The sequence below is a fragment of the Trichoplusia ni genome, chromosome 7, assembly GCF_003590095.1.
Source record: "Trichoplusia ni isolate ovarian cell line Hi5 chromosome 7, tn1, whole genome shotgun sequence".
In the NCBI taxonomy this organism is placed as follows: domain Eukaryota; kingdom Metazoa; phylum Arthropoda; class Insecta; order Lepidoptera; family Noctuidae; genus Trichoplusia; species Trichoplusia ni.
Window position 1 is genome coordinate 9454770 of NC_039484.1, and position 16524 is coordinate 9471293.

The 16524-nt window shown below is 36.0% G+C and overlaps 1 protein-coding gene across 3 annotated transcripts in view; it reads left to right on the plus strand.

Moving 5' to 3' along the window:
• LOC113496264 overlaps window positions 1-9928 on the plus strand; it is a 50351-nt gene extending 40423 nt beyond the window's left edge. For 2 of the 3 annotated variants that reach the window (XM_026875445.1, XM_026875444.1), the window contains one exon: window positions 6096-9928. In XM_026875445.1, coding sequence (XP_026731246.1) covers window positions 6097-6585 — 489 coding nt within the window. In that variant the 5' untranslated portion in view covers window position 6096 and the 3' untranslated portion in view covers window positions 6586-9928. Of the gene's footprint in view, window positions 1-4527; window positions 5683-6095 lie in introns of those variants that run through there. The other variant, XM_026875443.1, reaches the window with a different exon arrangement.
• Window positions 9929-16524: the final 6596 nt, after the last annotated feature.

Below are 16524 nucleotides of genomic sequence, written 5' to 3' on the forward strand. Positions count from 1 at the left end.
TCGATATACTTAAACTTCTTATCGTTTGATATCGCTGTTCTGATATTGGTGCATTACTGATATAGTATTAATAAAAAATATCTTAGCTACCCTAGAAATTTTTGGCTACAAATTGAATGAAATTTCCGTTACTTCATTTCTATAAAAAAAAAAAACGATTGGAAATCAATATTGTATCATCATCCGTGTCCATATTTTATTTCTTTAACCTACGTGTATTCTAAAAAAATCAGAATTAATATTTATTTATTTTTAATCCAACATAGACTTTTAATGTTCCAACTTCCTTAATCAACAATGGGCCTTCCTTTTACTACAATTAATAAATACCATTACAAATTGTCATATATTGCATAATAATTCCTTTGTATAAACATCCTCACTCTGAGATAACATTGATTTTACCGCTTCTTTATTCCCCGGAAAGTAAAACATTTTATGCAATCCCTACCAACCTGACCAACTTCGGTAACAAACCTTCCGACGGTAATTTAAAAGCGTTCACCAGCATCCATTATCTCTGATCCACATGTTTCAAAATAACACAAAAAGTTCCAGCTTTCGTTGGTAATAAAATATTTGAAGCTCATTTTTCTGGAACACTTACACCAAATAACCGCCCAGAAGAAACGATCTTACAATTTAAAGATGACACATTTTAGAACAAAGATGAAACATTCGTAAAAAGCAATCATTAAATCATTAGGCTTACATTGAAAATTTGATTTACATCCGAGAATTTAGATTTTCCTTTATATAAGACAATTTCTCATGGAAATCACGATCATTTGCAGGTGTTGCGCTAGAGAGGGAGAGAGCATTATTTGTGTCGCCCCTACTCAATATTATAAACTTTACTGTCGTGGGAAACATGCCAAGACCTCCCGCTTTTGTTGGTAAAGTGGAAAAATAGAGCTTAATAAAGTTTCGGATATAGGTATTTTACATGTAATTTAGCAGTGTATGGTCACATAGATTTGAGACTTAAAAATAAAATTTAAGTTGATCACCTTTTATTCAAAGCGGAAAAATTGATTCTAAGACTAAGAATAAAAAATGGCATGAATTAATACGGAAATATAAAAAATAGTTCGGAGAAAGTACTAAAAATGTTCCCAAAAACATTTTCCGAAGTCCAAAGTATAAATTTTAAACTAAAGTACGTATCTATAACGGAGTCAATAAGTTTAAAAAGCGCGTCAACTACGTAGCCATTATCCGTGATTTATACGCTGTGAGCCGCGTCCATTGTCTGCTGTGGGCTATCAACGTTATATGGCGCTCGATATAAACACGCATACTATATTACATGGTGATTTTGATTAGTTTACCACTATATGTGGTGAATTAGTTGGTGGTAGGGTTTTACGGGTTCCATGACCGTCTCCAGTACTTCGAAGGCGATATTCTTTCATATCAGCGAACATGCTCCAATGTTTATATTCAAGTATCATTGTTATGTAGTTGTCGATGTGCATTCGTGTTAGGAAATTTCTGCAACACTTCCATATAGTATGACTTCACAGTTGTCAGCTGTGACGCATTACTGTTTCAAGTTAAATAATCCTTATATTAGATTCCGTAAAAGGTTTTCTTATAACTGCCATTGGAGATTTTAATTACCTCTGAGCGCTAGGATCTAGTATCCGCTTTTCTTGTTTAGCTTCTTGCAAATTTGTACCTTGCTTAATAAAGAATACAGTACAATTTAAAATAATTAAATTCAACTGTTTCTGGAACGATTTTTATTTTATTTAAAATCGTACTCCGTTGAACTAATGCGGTCATACTGCTTCTAATGTGGCTTAGCTTCAGATTAATAGGATTGTTGTTAAAGTGCAACAACTTCCTACTGTACTTTATGTAAAAATTAACAAGGTCAAAATAAATGAAACACGCTACACTTGCCTTTTTGAAACAAAGAAAAATATTAAAATATCGACCAATTATTTTTATGCAATATTAATAGATGCAAACAAAAAAACTCATAACAAAATTGTTCTACAATGGGTACCTACTTACAGTAGAAACTGAATTAATTATTCGTAACTTCTGACCTAGAAAGGTACTGCCCATTGTGAGATCATTACATAAGCAGTGTCGCCTTTGCGCGGTTATTTGTTTAAAAAATATGATTCATGACGCTCCAAGTTCCTTTGAAGAATTCTTTATAGTACACTGCACTGGCAATTGTGGCCAGTAACATGATGATGGAAATATTCATGAAGTAATTAAAGATAATAAAATTCCTGAACAAAATAAAGGTAGAAAAGGCGACAAAGAAGAAGATTTGTACGCTATTGTAAATGAACTGAGGATCAATAATGAAAACCTAATAAAACTCACATAAACAAAGGATTAACAGCAGACGTTACATTGTGGAGTTAATTTAGATGAAGTATTACATTCTATTAGTTCAACGTGAAATACACATGGAGTTATTGTATTTATGAACAAAAGCTATTTATGTAATATCCACGGCATAATCTATGACGCAACTCACGGGGACGCACGAATTTGTTCGTACGTAGACTTCATACACAAGTTATTTATTTCTCATATAATTTTTAGTCGAGTATAACTTGCATTATAATGGCATCATGACGACACACGGCCTCCTAGAACTTTACTGTACTAATGCATTGTACTGTTACTAGTCCCGTATGTCGTAAGAATGTATGACAGACATTATAGAAGCCTAAAAATCCAAGAACCGGTTTTATCGTAGGTTATATCCATAATATATGAGTTTCCTCTGCAGTAATTGGGTTGCGGAGGTCACTTGGCGGTTACCCCGCTTAAATACTGACATGCAACTAAACCAAGTCAAAAAAAGATTTTGATTTAAGGTCCTAACTATATTTCGAAGCTTCAGCCTTTGTATGGGTATGTCTAGCCAATTTTATTGTTTCCAAAGAAATTACTTCATTTGTTCACATAGATACGGTTATAAAGAAAGAAATTAAGGGCATAGAAATTGATGTGAAAGTGTTGATGTGGAAAATTAAAGAACATCTCGAAGATTTTCTGTCTTTTGTATTTTATTGGTTATAATATTTCCTCCTACACCTTATCATTCATGGTTTTATACGTACTCCTTAAAAGGTGTTCTCTCAAATCGCCTACGTGATCATATACAGTGACTTAGCAAAATACAAGTACCATCGAACATTTATTACTTCAAGTATTGTTACGGATTCGTTTCGAGCCGGCCGTAAACTCCTAACCAACACCCTGTTTATGTACAAAATATTGAGAACTACCACAAAAAAGGAGCGTGTAACAATACATATTGCTGTTTCCTTTATATCAGTATCCAGCAGACGTAATTGTAGCCTAAAATGCTGTCGTTTATGTAATCATCATGTGCGCAAACAGGAAAATTAAAATGAGAACACGATATCAACATAAAGCATCATACAAGCACAAAACGTCGTTAATTTAGGAAAGAAATAAGTTTTCGTATTAAAAAGTTAACCATACGTTCATGCTACTTTGTCATGACATGACTTATACGAGGAAAGCGAGGAGAATTGATAACGAATACCTTATTTAAATGCCTCATTGTTTTGTTAAAACCGTCCTACATAAATTTCAAAAACCGTGTAGACAATTTACATTATTTTTTGTTAGAACGAACTAGCGTCAGAAGATCATGATCATCTACGATGTCAAATGGTACAAAAAGTCCCCTATATTATGTTGGCATTCACATATCAGTGGATTCTTGCCCCCGGCTCGTGTGGGACAGAGAAAAGAAAGTGCAGGTAGGCAGTAGCGTCGGTCGAGTCGGGCGAGATTTATTAGATCGTAACTGGTGGGGTCGGCAACACCCGGTGCACTGTCGCCGCGCATTCGCCACGCCGAAAAATAAAACCATGGCTTATAGTTCCATGCTTTAGTCTGCACTCATCATTTTTAATAGGAAATTGATTAAACAGCGTTAAATTGGCGGAGCAACTCCGACTTTCTTTGTGTCCATTGAGCGATTTCATTATTTCTTGAGCCACGGCCCTTTAGTATCGTTTAAGCTTTCAACAGCATTTTCAAATAAACTTGAGACTTCGTCGGAAAAAAATACAATTTAATCACGTGCTTGGCAATGACCGACTTTTACATTTAGACAAGTACTATACTATATGCTATGGTTTTATGAAATACTTGTTCCGAATTATATGGAACACTGAAATCAAAGAGTCCGAAAACAAGGATTCCTAAATAAATTTCCAGTGTATATAGATTTAATAGTTATTGAACTGATTATATGACGCTACTGCTGTGAAAGCGCTTATTGCAGTTTTCATTACATCATATTAAGTAAAGTAATTGTGTTGGCGATATCTGTAATAACAGTTAGCAACATCGATATTAGCTATTTCAAATTAACGTTACGTCACATTTAAAACTGAAATTAATATTTCATTACCCTCACCGTCCGGCCATCGGCAGTGTGGTAATGCAGTTTTGTAAAAATTAAAGTTTTGACCTATTCGCATTCGAAATATTTATTTAGTATTTCATGAGATGAAAATTATCGGGATCCTGTCTTAATATTATTTCAGACCAGTCATTTGCATTTAGATGTCACAAATCTTTTGTCTATAGCCTTGAATTTATATCTGAAAGCAACCGAGCTAAGACTATACAGACAGGCTTTATACTCAGCATGGCATATGAGATACATATAATATTATTATGAATCAGATCTTAAAACAAGAGCTTTGGATTCAAAGCTAGGCGAAGGGCAATTTTGGTGCAAAAACACGTAGCATGTAACGTCTTTTCGATAATAAGATTGTGAACGAACGTGTTTCTCGCTAGGAATAGTCCAGTTTTTTATGAATTTGTTACTTTTCACAGTTTGTTGCATTCTAACTTTACATCCTTCCGATTGGTTGTTATTGATTTTTTCGAAGCCGCTTTTTTGGTAACTGGTATGTTCCTCAAGCGATGTGGCTTTTGTTGCTATTGACGTCTCTTCAGGCTGATGCCCATCTGTTTTTATTTAATACTCAATGTAAGTCGCAAACTATTGTATTCATGGGAGTATCTTGGTAACTCTTCTTTGTTTAACAAAATATTACCATTTTCTGGTTATTCCATTGTTACAATCTATATGGGTTTTTCAATTACATTAGCATTCGCATCCTATTAATTTTGTCAAGATACAAGGGCGTTTTTATCGAGCAGGAAAATGTATTTTCCTCGTGTTATGGAACCGATTACATTTTGCGTAACATATTTTTCATTATTTAGGTGCGAGATCTTAGCATCTTTTGTCTCGTAAGCATATTAATCCGACGAGTCATGACTAGCCGGCAATAGCGTCTAAAATGACGGCTTCGGTATACGTCATCCGTTTCCTCTCCATACGTACGTAGCCGTACATGACGCAATTGGCTTTTTCAATGTCTTATCTACAGTGAGGTATGTTGTCATTCGCCGAGTGGTCGTCGAGCTGCGCGCACGCCGCTCTCTGCGTGATTTATTTTTGGTTCACTTGTGTCTTTTTGCTTTTTTATAGTCGTCGAGGACAAAGTGACGAATTGCGCGCCTGTATTGTGCCAGTGTTTTGAACTTTGTGACATTGAAGGAACCATTTTTACAGTGTTCAGGGCTTTGTGAACTGCTGATAATGTTGATGTCAGGGTTCTTCATCATTTCTCCTGATTTATCATTTAGGTAGGTGTTGTCGAAAAGTGCATTTCAAGGTGCTTTATATGTTTAAAACCTGTTCGCTAATATCTGTTGTGAGTTTGATGTGATTGCGAATGGAGAGCGGATTATAACGAGTTGTGAACCTGATTGGCCCGTTCGGACTTCGATGCATTGTTCTCCGATTGACCTAGTACTTGTTATTATGAAATAATTAGGGCTTCTCCTTGACTCGTTCACATTCCGTCGCAGTATTAATATTAATAATGTCTTTGTGATTAATTGAGTGCCACAGTATAGCTTCATAAAAATTGGGTTACTTGATTTTATCATAATTTTACAAAATGATGTGTAACGTTCCGGTTTCGTTCTAAATTTGTTCCCATTACAATAGCGTTCCAATCTCTAATTGTGCTAATGTATCCACGTATTTGTTACAGAATGACGCCGCAAGAGGAGCGCGAGAGCTCACGCGGCGCGGAGATCGCCGACGCCTTCGAGGACGACATGTTCGGGCCGTCACGCACCGAGCCCGCCGCCAGGCCCAAGCTTTCCATGATCTCGGCGCGCCTCCGCGCTAACGAGGAACGCAAGCGGGTCATTGAGATCTGCTCGCAAAAGTTGGAGAACATCGAGGACCCCGCGCGGGACTTGAGGCGCTCAGTATGCATCAACAACACATACTGCAGACTGAGCGAGGAGGCGCGTCGCGAGAAGGAGGCGAGGAGACGCCGGGCGCGAGAGGAGTGCGATGACTCGTGGGTCGGCAAGAAGGCGCGGCGGGCCGTCGAGGACGAGTGCCTGGCGCTGCTGGACGCCATCCCCGAGCTGGGTGACGCCAACCTTGGCTGCGCTCAGCTGGCGCGGCAGATGCCTCGCCAGGACGTGCCCCTGCTGCCGCCCGGGCTCCTCACAGTGCTGGACTCATGACCGCGCCGCCCAGCGCACCTCACCTCTCTGTGATGCGGACACCCCGAGTGTCCGTGTGCTCCTGATGCGAGTCACTGACTGTCGCGAGGATACGCCCGACGTCGGGCACGCTGGCCCGCCGGCGCTCCGAAGCGGTGGCTCGAGAATCACTGGACTAAATGATTCGTGTTTATAGTTACGTTACCCGAAATGGACTGTCGACGTTTAGCCAATTCTTTGTTGTTTAAGAGAAGTACTTACTTTGTTAGCGTGTTTTTATTATTTAGTGAAAGTTGCTCAGGCGCTGCCGACGGGCGCGGTCCAATTAGTGTTCAACGATTAATTTTTATCGAACAGAAGATTCTGAGTGTGCGTTGTCGCTACGGTGAGGCGACGCGCGACGCGCTGCTCACTTGTAGTGCAAGTTCAACGGTTCATAATGAAAGCGTAGTTTTAAGCGATAATTATTATATTATTGTACTGTAAAGTAAATAGTGATTAAGCGATAGTGCAAAACGACTGGGAACGGTTGCGTAGACGAGCGGTAACAGAACTTCCACGCTTATTTAGTTTTATTTGAATAGTATTATTTTGTGCTGCCTTTTGTGAGATCGGTTAGATGTTACTGAATAGAATGCAAACGGTTGTTCTTGATGCACACATACGCGCCTGTTATTCGTGTAATAAGGTTTTTGCTGTTAGCAAGTTCGAAAACAAGTTTCAATGAAGTGTTTCCCAATTTGAACGTAATTGCTAACATTACTAATAGTCTGTAAGGTGATAAAGGAAAATTTGTGACGCTTGTGTGTGTGTCATCCACGACACTGACGGAATTTTAGTTTCCTTATCAAATGTGGTGCGTGTCGACGTGACCAGACGTTCGTCCAATGTTGGCGGCCAACGTCCAACGTTTGATCGCGCCTCACATTTTACTAACAAGTCCGAGAGTTACTTTGAACGAGTTTTGTTGTACTTTATCGCTTTAAGTTTTATTTAAACGTTTTTTGTTTTGTACATTTTTAATGTTACCCTATTGCTTATGTCACCATTTTAAGCTTTGTTACCATTTTATGATATTTAATTGGGTTGAATCTGGGTTTAAGAGAACTATCGTATCATTGTTAATTATTTTTTTATTACAACTTAGTCTTCATGTCTCTAGCTTATAATCGGCGTTTATACATTTTTAAATTTAAATGTTTGACTGCAATCAACCGTTGCTTAATTACAAACAGCGATTATAAGTTGGGGATTGTATGTAATAAAAAGTGTTACTTATCAAACGGTTGTGCAATAAGTTTGAAAGTATTCAATCGTGAGATTGTGCAATTGATCCGCGGAACAAGCGAGTTCCTTTTCTTTTGAAATCTTAATTGTCGCAAAATATATCGCTAGTAGCCCGTTTCGCCCCCTCTGAATAGTAAATAGGTAGGGGGAGGTGCGGAGAGCGCGCGGAGGGCCGCGGGTGGGGGCGGCGCGGCGCGCGGGGTCGGGCCGGCGGAGGGGGGGGGCGGGCGGCGCGTGGTGTGGGTCTCTGCACCGTTCCCAGCACTCCTGTGATATTAGCCTAGCCTGTGTGTCGTATTTGTGCTAGTTTCCCCAACCGACTTGTGTGGATATTGTGCTTGTAAAAAGCTTGAAAAAATATTCCTTTTCTATATCGGCCATTTTATACGGATTAACCGAATTTTAAATGTCGTTTACCCGACGGTAGGATCGCATTTAGAGTTTTGATCACCATTTGTGACAAGTAGGTGATTTTCTTTTGATCATTTGGTATGTTGTATGTAATGTTGAATAATCATTATTGTATTATAAAATTTATAAAGTTAGGCGCTTGTACACTTAGCTGTTGCCCTTATTAGGGGATATTGATGAGATGATATAAGTCTACAAACATTTAATTCATACAAATGATTAGTGTTCTAATCCATTTTGTTCACTAGTTGTTAAAATTGAATTTGCAAGCAAATATGTACTTTATAAATTAAAAATTAAACGCACATATTAACAGATAAGTAGATTTTCCATTGTACTGTAAATTAGCCACGTTTGACAGCGCGCGGAATTCAAAAATAGAATTTATGTTAGTCAAAGTTTATGAATTGAAATGAAGTTTAGTACCAATGAACTCTATTGTCTTGTAACGGATTTTATTGATCAGATTATATGAATAAATCGACAAAGATCATTTTTGAATGATGTGCTTTCAAACATTCCTCTCTGTTATAAACACCAGCAGTCTGCAGACGTTAGCAGTGTGATTGTATCTAGAGTTAGTTCAGACGTGGCTACTCCTTCATGACGTGAGATTCTTAGGAAATAATTTAATACCGAGCCTCTAGCTATAGTCATTCAATCGTGCTGATCGGAAAATGTAAGAAAAATAAGGATGTTGCAGACTATCAGATTATTGAATCAAACTCGTGGCGTCCCGCTCGCGCACTGCGTGTGAGAGCGAGACATACTCAATCGAGATGATATGTTGAAAGAATTGTAATATTTGTATCTATAATACTCTAAAGCCATTGAATCATTTTTGGTTCAGTGTGAGCTTGAGATCTAAATAAACTGAACTAGTTTTGAGCTTATTTGGTATTTTATTTACTAGTTGGCACTCCTGCACATTATAATAATAGAATCCCGAGTTGTTTTTCAATATCAAACGATTGGTGAGTCAGAGAATCAGTTGAAATGATTGAGTCATCGGCCAGACACAAATTTTACATATGTAGAATTGAATACAACGCTGCGGAATCAATTAATTTCCTTGAAAGTTAGAGGCAAAGAAATGTTTGAAAAATGTTATATAAACATGAATGGAGGTTTAAGCGATGATGTAGTTTCTCTTTTCATGCAATGCTATAGCTAGTGATGTGCAATTGCATTGTTGCAATATCCAGGAATGGCAATGATTTTATGTGCAATATGATGTTCCACACTATTGTTATAAATAATTAGAGATCAAGCTGACACTACCAAAATGTATATTTATATTCTTTCTAATCACCTAGATAAATAAATCCGTGCGCTAATGTAGTGATGATAAAAATCAAGTTGCAATGTCAATGAACAAAATTGAGAAGTTGTTGATTTTCTTTTGAGTGAAATTCAGAAAATATATTAGATAAAATATTGTATGTATAGCTTGGGTACATGATGAAGGAGATATCCTTTGTGTATGTGATGATCCGTGTGAATGTTGGAGAGTCGAGTATCTCCTTTGTGAAATAGTAAATTTAAGAGAACGTTTTGTAAATGTTATCATAATTTTATTATTGTGACTAGCTGCTATTTTATAAATGTTTCCTGTCATAAGCTAAGAGATGGTCAATAAATAAATAAAAATTAAATTTAAACTGTATATTGTTATTTTTATTTTACATATATCACCCAACAGGTGTATATCCACAAGAATGCATTATTTCCCTATTAGGAAGTCCGAATTAGGTTAAAATCATGAAAAAACAAATAGTAAAGAATCTTAAATTGAAGGTTCAAAAGCTTTACTAATGATTTCTTCTCTTCATGAGAAGAAGTACACGCAAACTAAACATATAATTAAGAATACTTTTAACAAAGAGGAAAGCAAACATTGATGAGTATCAGTAAACATTTTGTGCATCCGAATGTGACTGAACGAAATAAACAAATTAAATACGTGAACACTTTCGAGATAAATACTCATCCTGTATTCCTTCTACGTATCAAACATAACATTAACATAGTGATTATGTTTCATTATTACATAATACAAAAGTAAACAAGTTTGTTTGTCAACAAAAATAAAGGACGTAGCTATGTACCTACATGGTTTAGAATAGAAGTAGGGAGTTTCTTTACTGCGTACAATATACGCTGTGTTCAATAATATTTACGATTTATATCTAATAATAGAGATATGGAAAACATTGTTGTTGATAGGAATACTTATTGTGTGACGCCGTTCTTTTGATCAATTTTCTGATACTAGAACTTGTAAAGCCTTTTGGAGGTACTCGAAGTTCAAGGAGTTCTACCACAAGCTTTTCGTTAGCTCACAATGTCTAACGTTGATTTAATGTATAATTAGATGAAAACATATTTGAGGTTTCATCGAAATTGTTGCTGAAAATATTGTTCTTTCGTGAAAGTGCCTCCAAATGGAGGACATTTTGCAACCGCGCAACTAGAGGCGTTGAATTTAACCCTTTGGAATAACCTAAAAAGAAATTTACCCGAAACGAATTAATTGACAGTTGTTTAGTAAATGATAGTAGTAGTAATTGATTTAAATTTCGTATGACGTCACAAATAACTTTGATCATTACATCATCATTGCATTTATGTAAGTAATAAAGTGCGGGGCTCATAAAAAAAGTAAAAAAAAAACTTGTCTCTATTTTGTTTAGGTTTAATACCCCTACAAGTGTAAGCGTAAACAAAACTTGTTATAAAGAGCCACTGCTAAAGGATTCCCGCATTAATTGAGGTGTGAGTACTGCGAGTATTTGCTGCAGCGAACTATCCCGTGCATTACCATAATCGACGTCTCTGCTCCTTAGCCGACTACAAAAGAGGCAGTTCTTAACTTACCTGTATGTTTGTATAGTACATCGGTTTGTATGATATCAGTAATTGTGTTTTTCATGGTACAGTATGGTTCGGGATAGCATGCTTATTTTTTTTATTAATGTATATATACTTCATGTGATTTCCCACACAACGATTTAAAATCGATTTTTTTTAATTTAAATCTTGATCAGCTGATAATTTTCTTAAAAAACTGTTTATTTTTATGCAGAATAGTGGTGTTAAAACATTCCGAGTTCTGTTATGATAATTATAAAATGCTATTAATTACGTCATTAACAAAAAATATTTGTAAGCGTCACTACATAGGATAGGGTCATTACCACGTTTCAAATTAATCCTTTATATCTTAAAATAACAGATAGTGTGCGACATTCATAAAGTCACATTGATACTTGCCTTGGTTTGAACCTGTAACCTTGCCAACGAATCCAGCTTAGTTGTCATAGTCAACATTTTAGGCACAATCTGCAAATTGCCTCTTCAGTCTCTGGTCATAATGGTAGCAAGAGACAAGATTTTAATATATTAGTGTATAAAAAAATGACTTGAAGGGTAAAACTGCCCGTCTGCTACAAGGCTGTAACTCATGATCTGTTGTAGTTAAATAGTTGACATTTCCACACATGATATATTTTTGTATTTTGCTGCTATAATAATAAACAGTTAAAAAAATTACAAAGTTAAGCAACGATTGGCACGATCATAAATTTGACGGGTAACAATATATTATTTCAAAATTCGTTTTTCTCCAATCTTTTTTCACGGAACCCTCCCGGTCGCGTAATGATTCGTACTGAACGGCTTTTTTTATATTGAACTATAAAGTGATGAAAAAATTGTTGCATAATATTAAAAAATCTGTCAGTGTGTAACGCTAAAACAAATGATCTTAAATTACTATTTTATTGATGTTGCCGAGTCATCGTGATGAGATGGTAAAGATTTTCCTTAAGATTTGTTACTCGTTTCAAATAGTTTCAACGACTCACTTTAAAGAGATGACCTATAACCTCGTAAAAGATGGCAATTCAATACATTAACACTGAACTGGAAATTAATATGAATACTATGATTTATATGTATTCATTTAATTATGGATATATTCGTTATGTATAATTACGTTAATTTATACATTGAAGAATAAACTTATATCATACAGGTGACTAATCTATTGTAACCATCCATCAACCAAATATTTTATAACCTTTAGCGTTTTTAATATTTTTTTGTGATCATTACCCAAAAAGTAAAAACGGAAAATTTCTGTATTTCATAAATCGCAAGAGGTAGCTTGGAAAAGAAAAATCTAGTTTACGATATATATTTCGGTAAAGAAAGAGGTAGGCGACCATTTTTTGCCTAGCTAATTTGTACTTTAAACTTATATCAATTATAATCTTTCATGAAACACTGCTAAAAAATAAAATAAATAAATCTTATCATACGACAATCTGTGGGAACTTAACATCGTAAAAAGCTTTCACTGAAGAGAAACCTAAATCTCATTTAATAAGGAGTGTTTTAGTATACAGTCACAAATTAATTTACTAGTAAACATTATTGGAAGGTTCAATAATTTTTGTAACTAAACCTTCTGAACTCCGTTATTATTTGCACTTGGTAGGGTGATTGAGTGAGGTCATCTTATAGGTAGCTTTCAACCCTGACATCTTGACGGGTATCTTGGTTTGCTCAAGGTCAAACGCCAAGTCTTAGCGTACTGCGAGAAGCGATTGTTTTTAAAGTGATTCGTCTCAGTTATTTGTTTCAAATATATGAATGAATGAATATTCCACACCTGAAGTTTAAAAGTCTCTGCCTTTCTGTCCTTCCGCTAATCTCCAGGCTGAATCTCGTGAACGGTGATAGCTAGACAATTGATATTTTCACAGATAAACTATTTTTGCAGGGTCATAAATATGATACCTAAGGGTGAACATTTTTGGCCATCGACTTCCTTAAATTCATTTATTATTATTTTTTCTTCTGTAGCCTATTTGTAAGGAACTTTCAGACCTTTCTGACCGATTTTTAATTTCCATTTTATGTGCAGGGCTTAAATTAAAGATATTTTTAAGATACTAGGAATATAAACAATCGTACAAGAGATTTATTGTTATTATCTGCTTCAATTAGTTCTGCTGATCCGCAATTATATTCATACCTTTGATAAATTTATTAACGTATGTATTACAAGGCCTAAAATTGAAATGACGTCAGAATTAGAAAGCCTCTGCAAATTCTGGCACTGTAAGGATCTACCTACGTAATCTAAATTCAAAGCCTTAAACAAAAGAAACCCTGATTAAGTATGTAAAATGCAGAAACCTTGGTCTAGATTTGCCCTATTAAAATATCCTAACAAAAATAATAGTTATATTTTTTAGAACAAAATTTTCATCGTCATTTTCAGGATTCTTCAGGAAAACTCAATAATATGTTTTGGATCCTGGCCATATACTATCGTGATACTAATTGAAAAGTCATTCAAAATCAGAAGACCAACAAACTACAAGACTAAGGACAAAAATAATCTTTTGGACAACAATTCAGCATTTTTTGTAACCGCACCCTTTGAGGTTTTGTTGAAACTTATCATATGCCAATCAAAAACAGACCTTATTGCAAGAAAATAAAGACTTAGATTGTTAGTTGTTTCGTACAGGAACCTAGGACTGCCGGCTCGCACCTGTCCACTTTTTATTCCTCGAGACAGCTTTAAGCTCAGGTTTGCAACAAGCTCAGAATGAGGCATATTAATGGCTTAGTAACTAGTAAGTATTGGCGTGTGCCACTACGCCTGGCCTAACTAAAATGAGCAGGTGTGTAGTCAGCTTTTAAGCCAGTTTTAGTCATTTATAGTATTTAATCGTAAAGAAAATCATTTGCTTTTCCGTTGACCTCAGGTAACCCATCAAACATGGTTCATTTGAATTTTGTGTCACCTTTTTTTGTTTTCTTAATTTTATCTTTCTTGACACTTTTTTAAAGTATTGGCAATCCTGTTACGGAAGAAAGACAATTCTCTACGTTATGTAAAGTTTTTCACGACTCCCGCACTAAGGAATTCAATCCTTCTATGCACAAAGACATCCAGACTCAGGACAAGCATTCGTGGATCACACAAACTCTTGTTTTACGCGGGGATAGAACCCGCATCACGCCGCGCTCAATGGGTTTTGCTTGGTGACCTTAACAACTCGGCTATCCTTACAGTCAAAAGCTTATCTATCGCCTTGGTAGTCCATATCCTCCCTTTATCTCACGCCTACACTTGCACATCAATATCCTAAAATCAAATCAAATCCATTTTTTTTTCAAAACATCGAAATGCTTATTATCACAATACAACTAATTCGTATTCTATCATCACAGAAGCAATTAAAGGTGGATAAACGTGACTTTGTCAAATGAAGGTGATTAACGCTTTAATTGCATCTGCCATATTACCTTGTTGCTATGTAAGCAAGCTAATTACGATATGACAACTTGATTGCTCCTGTAATACTGGAGACAAAAATGTGGATATTGTGTACCAAGGTATGTTTATTGGGTATTTTGAAGTTATTTTTGAATAGTGCCAAGTTTCAGTAGTAGCGAGGATTTTGGGGAAGGCGAAGAAAAAGGAATTAGACGAAGTCGATTTTGGATGGTGTTACCGTAATTTAATACAGTTGTTGAGTCATTCTTACAATTATCTTACTCGTAACAATACTTACTCATTAATGATTTAATAATTAGCTATGAAATAGATGTGGTTGCTATAGGCCAATGGGATTTAAATTAGATTAAGTTTGTAGGGTTTTAACCCAAAGTCTAAGCTGAGGCTTCACTGTCTGTCCGCCGTTCGTCTCCAGGCTGTATATTATGAACCGTGACAGATAGGTAGTTATTTTTTTACAGATGTTGTATATCTGATGCCGCTATAAAAAAACCGACTAAAAATAAAGATCGAAGTTATGCAATGGTTATTATAGTCATATATTTGTTGATGGCCAACAGATTTGTTCTTTGAATCAAATTCGGACTTGATGTGTTTTTTTTTTGTGTCAAGAACCATCACTGCATAAGAATAGTTATGGTTACTGGGGTTAACTGGGTTATGCCTAATATAGGAATAAATACTTAACTAAAATATCTCTTCTACATTAAGTTGCTCCTGGATACTAACTAAAAATACTGCTACAATCAAAAAGTTCTATTAATATAAACATGTACGGTTTTTGTCCGGAGCGTCCTAGTTTCTGAGTTGGCGGTGGGCGTTGAAAAGGCTCCGACGGCTCATGTGGGTATAAGATTCACATCTACTAGTGCAATAGAATGTGGACACTTTTAGTACGATATGAAGCAACATTAACCTCAAATAGTTGTATTTAAAAGTGTTCAAAAAGTTTAAAACCTATTACGTTACTTTTGGGGGTCTATTACCACGTCTTATTTTGTGAAGTTTTTTTTACGTCACGAAGTCACTCGCTCGTCAATATTACTTGAGGGCCTAATAGACCCCCAAAAAGAAACAATGAGAATGTAGTATCTTTTACTTTATTGTGTAGTTATGCGGTACGATTTGAAAGACATTTCAGCCGAATTTTCTGTAGTATTCGGCATTCGGCCTCTCTAATACCAAATACCTAGGTCCAGCTAATGTAGAAACGCTATGATAAAATATCAGTAATGAGGGTCACACAGGTACTACAACAAACGTTCGGAAGAGGACCATATCACGTCTGTAATGACCAAAGGCTTCCCGCCTCAATGGTTCTAGGGGCCTACCAACACATTATAAAGTAAGAATCTTCCTTTCATGTCGCATATATAGAAGCGAGATGCCGCTCTACGCTTTGACGCATGGCGTCTCACTTCCACACCGGCAGCAGTCCCACTTTAAGATATGGTGGTAGGTCACTAAGGACTAGGGATTGACCGCAGCAAACCACATTGACCGGATACTTTTTTCTACAAATATTTTTAGATCTGACTCAAACAGGGTTATGACTAATCGATTAATCGGAATTATCGAGCGAAGAGCGCCAACACTAGCGTTATTTACATGCCACCAATTTCATATTATTTGCGGCTATATTTAGCCGCCCACATAGTTGATTGCGATTTTTATGTTACCTGAAGTCGTTGTGCTTATTTATACCAGTTTCTATTATTTGGGTTTTAGTAAAGTTAAAACTATCTGATGTTGGGAAATCCCGTTGGTAGAGCGTATGTTAGTGGTTTGAGAATAATTGACTTGACGAATTCGCCGTGGCAATGTCCGAAGACGAGAACCTATTTAATAATGAGATTTTTACAATAAAATTATTTGTTAACTACATGAGTTTTCAGAAACAGCTTGATAAATTCATTATGCCTGCTTATATTTGTCGCATTGTT